Genomic DNA, 8,431 nt, shown 5'->3' with positions numbered 1-8,431 from the left:
CGAGACGGGCGGATCACGAGGTCAGGAGATCGAGACCATCCTGGCTAACACAGTGAAACTCCGTCTCTACTAAAAATACAAAAAATTAGCCGGGCGAGGTGGCGGGCGCCTGTGGTCCCAGCTACTCGGGAGGCTGAGGCAGGAGAATGGCGTGAACCCAGAAGGCGGAGGTTGCAGTGAGCTGCGATCTGGCCACTGCACTCCAGCCTGGGCGACAGAGCAAGACTCCATCTCAAAAAAATAAATAAATAAAATAATGCTTTCTCCATAGAACTGTCAGGAAGAGTATTCACTCAGCAACTGCCCATTGAGCTCCTACAACATACCAGGCACTGTTATTCATGAACAACACAGAAAGCAGCACAATAAGGGAGAATGAGGCTGGCTAGTTGGAACTACTCTAGCAAGGGTGGTTGAAGGTCTCTTTGAGAAGGTGAAACTCTTACTCCAGCTCTTAGTATGAAGCAAATTAAAAATTAAATAAAAATTAGGAAAAGAGAAGGTGATGTTGAAGTGAAGATCTTAAATGATGAAAAGGAGATTGTTAGGTAAAGATAAGGCAAAACAGTTTCAGGCAGAAGTTCAAAGTTCTGGTAAGAGTGTTATATAAAGATAAGGCAGAACAGAAAGTTCAGAGCCCTGGTACAGAAACAAAGTTGGTATGACAGAAAAGATCAATATGGAAAAGTGACGAGAGATATGGTGGAAGAGATGGGCTAGATACTGTAGGCTAAGGCAAGGAGTTTGGATTTTACTTGAGATCCAGTGAGACTCCATTTTAGGCAATTAAGCAGAGAGATAATATAATTTATGTTTTAGAACATGTGGAAAAAAAGAAGACAGCATACAAGGATAGATTGCTTGGGCTAGGGTTTTAACAATGGAGATGGGGGAAATGGTTTGATTTGGATATATTTTGAAGATAGACAAAATTAGGACTTGCTGATGATTGGATGTGACATGTATAAGAAAGAAGGATGAGGCAGGGCACAGTGGCTCACGACTGTAATCCCAGCAGTTTGGGAGGCTGAGGCAGGCAGATCACTTGAGGCCAGGAGTTCCAGACCAGCCTGGCCAACATGGTGAAACCCCATCTCTACTAAAAATACCAAAATTAGCTGGGCATGGTGGCGCATGCCTGTAATCCCAGCTACTCGGGAGGCTGAGACAGGAAAATCACTTGAATCCGGGAGGCGGAGGTTGCAGTGAGCTGAAATCGCACCACTACACTCCAGCCTGGGGACATAGTGAGATTCCGTCTCAAAAAAAAAAAGAAAGATAAACAACTGGATTTTAACCTGAGTGTCTCCTGGGATGGGGCAGTTTAGGGGTAAAAATTAACAGTGTGGTTTTGGACCTGTTAAAGTTCAGATGTTTATTGCACATCCAAGCAAAGATTTTAAGAAGTGGCAGTTAGCTTTATGAGACTGGAGGTACAGGTTTTAGAGAGTTATCAGCATGTAGGTGATATTTAAAGCCATGGAACTAAATGAAGTTAGCTAGGGAAAGCAGAAGTGTGTTAGAAAATCCAAAGACCAGGCATGAATGTCTGGTAAGTTCAAGGGACTGAATGTAAAAGTGCTTATTAGCCCATATAAATGCCAAAGTGTGTGCTGTGATTATTTTGGGGGCTTTATTTCTTGGAGATATCCTCAGCTTCAAGTACATAAGGTTGGTAGAGTTACAAAAGACAAAGAGGGTCCAAACTTCAGCACTGTCCTACCTCTTCTTCCTGCTTCAGGGAGCCACATGACTGCTTGTTTGGGATCTAATCCCATCTTGCCCCATGTCTTGAAATCACCTTGAAGGGTAGAACATGCTGTGACGCTGGCTTTGGAACATTGTGTTAGGTGAGGTAGGCTCCTCTAGGACTTTGTGCGGAGAAACCTTATTGGTTTGTGGGTTTACTAAGCTGCTTCTGGGCATTAGCTGGAATGAAAGTTTCTTTTCAACAAATACTGATACATGCAGTAAGAAGAAAGAGGGTCATAATGTGTTGTCACCACACTCACTGTGATGCCTTTGCCCAAAGGCAGATTGTAAGCATTAAGCCTGGGTGAAGATGCCCAAAGCATTGCTTCTAAGTTTTCACGGCCGGGCGCAGTGGCTCACGCCTGTAATCCCAGCACTTTGGGAGGCCGAGGCAGGTGGATCACAAGGTCAGCAGATCGAGACCATCCTGGCTAACACGGTGAAACCTCGTTTCTACTAAAAATACAAAAAAATTAGCCGGACATGGTGGCGGGTGCCTGTAATCCCAGCTACTCGGGAGCCTGAGGCAGGAGAATGGCCTGAACCTGGGAGGCATAGCTTGCAGTGAGCTGAGATCGCGCCACTGCACTCCTGCCTGGGAGACAGAGCAAGACTCCATCTCAAAAAAAAAAAAAAAAAGAAGTTTTCACAAGACTTTCCATAAAAGACAGGGAAGGCACAGGTTTCAGAGTTCACCCAACTTGGATGTGAAGACCTCTCCACAGTTCTGTTATATCTGTGGCCTCTCCTCCCTAAATTTTCTTGTCTTAGAGATTAATTACTAATAGTTTTCAAATCCAAAGAAGGCTGGAATTCATTTTCCATCTCGTACACTGACAGGACAGGAATTGTTCGAACCCCAAAGTGAACCATATCCAGACCTTATGATTTGAATATTATTTAAAATGTGACTACCTTTGCTTTGATGATAAAAGTCAAAATTAACAAATGAGTCAATCAATCAATCCATCCCAATGTATGCTTTGTTCTTATCCCTTAAAAGGCTCTAATGCTCCATGTCGTAGTCAACAGCATACAAAAAAACATGGAAGTGCTGGACTTGCACCTCAAACCAAGCAGGTGTGTGTGGAGTATGAGAGAGAGGAGACTGTGGTGAGTCCCTGGACGATACCTTCAGAAATCCGTAAGATTCTTCATGACAGCCACAGTTCCCTTCTACAAGTAAGCATTGTTCTAGATTTTGTCTAGTGATTGCTCTATGTTCTTCAGGTTTTTTGTTTGTTTTTTAGTTTGTTTTTTGTGGGATGTGGAAATACTGAAAGGTTGTTAGGTCAGTTTGAAATCGTGATGCAAAACATCTTCCCTTTTGGCTTAGTACTCCAGCATTTATCTTTCAGAATTCTCTGTGACTGTATTTTTTAACTAAAAAATGACCAAAATGTAAGAATGTAAAATCGTACTACAAGTATCAACGTCCATTCTTCCCTGTCTTGGAATCCAGTGCCAGCATCTTGTTGTGTGAGATGATGTTCAGCTCTTGTCCATCTGGATGTGCTGGGCAATCACAGCCCTATTTCCTGGCACATTTCCTTCAGCCCTCTGATGGATGAACAACTCTAGAATTTTTGAAAGCTTAGTTCACATTCCAGGTTTTTTTGTTTTTGTTTTTCTGTTTGTTTTTAGGGGCTAGGACCACAACTGACTATCTTTTCAATTCAATAGGACTTGTCTCCAACTGAAGAGGAAGAGCCAGAGCATCCTTTTGGGGTGGGCGGCATGGACAGCGTGTCTGAGAGCACTGGCAGCATCCTCAGCAAGCTGGACTGGAATGCCATTGAAGACATGGTGGCCAGCGTGGAGGACCAGGGCCTGTCTGTCCACTGGGCCCTGGACCTGTAAGACCTGGATATCATTCTGTTTCCATACACAGGCCAGCACCTCAGTAATGTGATTCTGAAAGATTAACAGGTTTAAGGGACAGAAGCAATGAAAGAAGCAATGTGAATTTTCCATCTGCTATCATATTATTAACTGGATTAGCCATTTCAAGAGGAAAAATAAACATTTCTCAATAACTTTGCCTTCATGGGGAACAGGTTGACTATTGATGTATTATATGTTTTTGTATTTGCTGCATCATTAGGCATAATTTTAAAAATGATAAGTACCTTTCAAGCCAAGTTTGCATAACCTACTTTCAATAAAAACATTCTATCTTGCCTCCTCCTTTATTACCCTCTGAGTTTTGAGAAACAACCATATCTAGATTAATAGGGAAAAAAATTCTTTTCTTTGAGAAGAAAATCACAGTCTCACCTGAGAACTCAATTATGAACCCTATTTTAAAACACCTATGCAGGGTTTAGCCAACTACATTTTACCAGCCGTGAAAAGAAAAGAAAAGAAAAACCAACTACATTTTACCAACCGTGAATTTCTAAATAAGCCAAGTTTCATGGAGGCCAGGAGATCTTCTGTCTTCTGCCCTGCAGCCTGAAGCCTTGGAGGAAGAAACAGGCGTGGATGCTTTGGGCAGGAAAGTAGGGGAATATGACTCCAGGCTCTAGAAGGCTTATCTTAAATTTGTAAGAGCCATGGTACAGAGACCTGGTTATGTTTTGGTATTGAGCTCCAACAGTGTTATAGTTTTAAGAGATAATTTTTATGAGAATTGACTCAGAACCAGGATCCTTCAACTACTTCATCAATGTTTGGTATAATATCAAAGCACACTATTATCTGAAAAAGCAATTAAATACCCCCTTTTTTCCAAATATCTACCTGTGTGAAGCCAGATTTTACAACATATGCAGCAAGTTGAATGCAGAAGCAGGTATGGTAATAGCTGCCTTCTATTAAGCTAAACATTAAAGAGATTTGTTGAACTATAAAACAGTGCCACTCTCCTTACTAAATTGTTTTAGAAAATAGCTTTATATGCTAACATTATTATTAATTGTCATTTAATTGTCATTTAAAATATTTTACAATGTTTTCTGTTTCTTTTTTGTGTATTCTGTGGGTGTTGATACATGATACTTGTACATTTTTAATGGGGTGCATGTGATATTTTAATACATGCATACAATGTTTAGCAATGAAATCAGGGTAATTGGGATATTCATCACCTCAAACATTTATCATTATTTGTGTTAGAAACATTCCAAACCTTTTCTTCTAGCTATTTATCCATTGTTGGATACTTATATCAATTTTATATCTTAGCTGTTGTGAATAGAGCTGCAATAAATGTGGGAATGCAGATATCTCTTTGATATACTGATTTTCTTTCTTTTGGATATATACCCAGCCATGGGATTGCTGGATCATATGGTAGTTCTATTTTTAATTATTTGAGGAACCTCCATACTGTTTTCCATAGCTGCTATACTAATTTGCATTCCCACCAAGGCTGTATGAGCATTCCCCTTTATCTGTATGCCCACAAGCATTTATTTTCCATCTTTCCTGTAGTAGTCATTTTAACCGGGGTGCAACGATACCTCATTATGATATTGACTTGCACTTTTCACATGATAGTAGTATCGAGCATTTTTTCATATACCTATTGGCCATTTTATGTCATTTTTAAGAAATGTCCATTCAAATATTTTGTCCATTTCGTAGTAGGATTCTGTTTTGTTACTAAATTGTTTAAGTTCTTTATATATTGCGGTTATTAATGCTTTGTTGGAGGGGTAGCTGGCAAATATTTTCTCCCATTCTTTAGGTTGTCTTTTCACTTTGTTGATTGTTTTCTTTGCTGTGCAGAAGCTTTTCAGCTTGATGTAATTCTGTTTGTCAATTTTTGCTTTCATCGCAAAATTTTGAGGTTTTACTCAGAAAAAAATCTCTGCCTAGACAAGTGTCCTGAAATGTTTCCCAAATTTTTTTTCAAGCAGTTTCATAGTTTCAGTTCTCACATTTAAGTCCAATCTATTTTGGTTTTATATATGATTTATACAGGTGTAGTTTCATTCTTCTATAATGGACATCTAGTTTTCTTGGCAGCATTTATTGAAGAGGAGGATATCCTTTCCCCATTGTATGTTCTTAATGTCTTTGCCAAAAATGAGCTGACTGTAAATGCATGGATTTATTGATAGTTCTTTTTTTTTTTTCTTTGTGACAGGATCTCACTTTGTTCTCCAGGCTGGAGTACAGTGGTGTGATGTTGGCTTACTGCAGCCTTGACCTCCCAGGCTCAAGCGATCCTCCCACCTCAACCACCCAAGTAGCTGGGACTAGGTGCATGCCACCATGCCTGGCTAATTTTTTGTGATTTTCATAGAGACAGTGTTTCATGTTGTCCAGGCTCCTCTGGAACTCCTGAGTTCCAGTGATCCTCCCACCTCGGCCTCCCAGAATGCTTGGATTAGAGGGATGGGCCACCGCACCCAACCTATTGATGGGTTCTTTATTCTGTTCTATTGGTCTATTTGTTTTTATGCCAGGTCCGTGCTGTTTTTGTTATTATAACTGTGTAATAATATCACATGGAGAGATGGAATTTCACTCTTGTCACCCAGGCTGGAGTGCAATGGCACAATCTCGGCTCACTGCAACCTCCGCCTCCTGGGTTTAAGTGATTCTTCTGCCTCAGTCTCCTGAATAGCTGGGACTACAGGCACCTGCCACCATGCTCAGCTAATTTGTGTGTGTGTGTGTGTGTTTAGTAGAGATGGGGTTTCACAATGTTGACCAGGGTGGTCTCAAACTCCTCACCTCAGGTGATCCGCCTGCTTTGGCCTCCCAAAGTGCTGGGATTACAGGCATGAGCCACCACACTCGGCTGAATTATGGTGTATTATCATTATTATTATTATTTTTTAGACAGAGTCTTACTTTGTCCCCCAGGCTGGAGTCCAGTGATGCACTCTTGGCTCACTACAACCTCTTCCTCCCAGGTTCAAGCGATTCTTGTGCCTCAGCCACCTGAGTAGCTGGGACTAAAGGCACGTGCCATCATGCCCGGCTACTTTTCTGTATTTTTAGTAGAGATGGGGTTTCAGCTTGTTGACCAGGCTGGTCTCTTAACTCCTCACCTCAGGTGATCAGTCCCCCTAGACCTCCCAAACTGCTGGAATTACAGGCATGAGCCACCGCGCCTATCCTGGAGCATAGTTAGAACCCAATGCAGAGACTCTAAGAACCATGGTAAAACTACAGGAGCTGATAACCAGAATAACCAGTTTAGAGAGGAACAAAACTGACCTGATAGAGCTGAAAAACACAACACAAGAAATTTACTGTGCAGTCACAAGTATCAGTAACAGAATAGGCCCAGTGGAGAAAAGAATCTCAGCTTGAAGACTATCTTTCTAAAATAAAACAGGCAGACAGGAATAAAGAAAAGAGAGTGAAAAGGAACTAATAAAACTCTGAGAAATATGAGATTATGTAAAAAGACATCCTGTGACTGATTGGGGTACCTGAAAGAGATGGGGAGAATGGAACCAAGTTGGAAAACACACTTCAGAATATCATCCAGGAGAACTTCCCCAACCTAGCAAGACAGGCCAACATTCAAATTCAGGAAATACATAGAACCCCAGTAAGATACTTTACAAGAAACCCCCAAAACATACCATCATCACATTTACCAAGGTCAAAATGAAAGAAGTGTTAAGGGCAGCCAGAGAGGCCAGGTCACCTAAAAAAGTAAGCCCATCAGACTAACAGCACATCTCTTAGTGGAAACCCAACAAGCCAGAAGAGATTTGGGGCCAATATTCAACATTCTTAGAATGAGTTACCAACCCAGAATTTCATATTCGGCCAAACTCGGCTTCATAAATGAAAGAGAAATAAGCTCCTTTTCAGACAAGCAAATGCTGAGTGAATACATCTCGACCAAGCCTGCCTTGCAAGAGCTCCTGAAGGAAGTACTAGATGTGGAAAGGAAAAGCCATTAACAGCCACTGCCAAGGCACACTGAAGTATACACACCAGTGACACTATGAAGGAACCACATAAACAAGTCTGCAAAATAACCAGTTAGCATCATGATGACAGGATCAGATTCACACATAAAAATATTAACCTTAAATGTAAATGGGCTTAAAGCCCCAATTAAAAGACATAAAATGGCAAACTGGATAGAGTCAAGCCCCATCAGTATTCTGTTTTCAGGAGACACATGTCACATCCAGAAACACACATATGCTCAAAATAAAGGGATGGAGGAAAAATGGAAAACAGAAGAAAGCTGTGGTCACAATCCTGGTTTCTGACAAAATACACTTTAAACCAACAGATAAAAAAAGAAGGCAGTTACATAATGGTAAAGGGTTCAATTCATCAAAAGCTAACTATCCTAAATATATATGCACCCAATATAGGAGCACTCAAATTCATAAAGCAAGTTCTTAGAGACCTTCAAAGAGACTTAGATTCCCACACAGTAATAGTGGACACTTTAACACCCCACTGACAATATTAGATCATCAAGACAGAAAATTAACACAGATATTCAAGTCCTGAACTCAGCTCTGGATCAAGTGGACCTGATAGATATTTACAGAACTCTCCATTCCAAAACAACAGAATATACATTATTCTCATCACATGGCACTCTAAAATTGATCACATAATTGGAAGTTAAACACCCCTCAGCAAATGCGACAGAACTAAAATCAAACTGCTCAGACCACAGCACAATCAAGTTAGAACTCAAGAAACTCACTCAAAACCACACAACTACATAGAAGTTGAACAA

The 8,431-nt window shown here is 40.8% G+C and overlaps 1 protein-coding gene across 1 annotated transcript in view; it reads left to right on the top strand.

The window, feature by feature from the left end:
- LOC105513499 (chromosome unknown open reading frame, human C5orf42) overlaps positions 1 to 4,979 on the top strand; it is a 154,390-nt gene extending 149,411 nt beyond the window's left edge. The window contains exons 50-51 of the mRNA XM_011944376.1: positions 2,756 to 2,934; positions 3,436 to 4,979. Of these exons, the coding sequence (XP_011799766.1) occupies positions 2,756 to 2,934; positions 3,436 to 3,612 (356 nt within the window). The 3' untranslated portion in view covers positions 3,613 to 4,979. The remainder of the gene's footprint in view (positions 1 to 2,755; positions 2,935 to 3,435) is intronic.
- Positions 4,980 to 8,431: the final 3,452 nt, after the last annotated feature.

Source organism: Colobus angolensis, unplaced genomic scaffold (assembly GCF_000951035.1).
Source record: "Colobus angolensis palliatus isolate OR3802 unplaced genomic scaffold, Cang.pa_1.0 Scaffold230, whole genome shotgun sequence".
In the NCBI taxonomy this organism is placed as follows: Eukaryota; Metazoa; Chordata; class Mammalia; order Primates; family Cercopithecidae; genus Colobus; species Colobus angolensis.
This window is presented reverse-complemented; position numbering and strand designations above follow the sequence as displayed.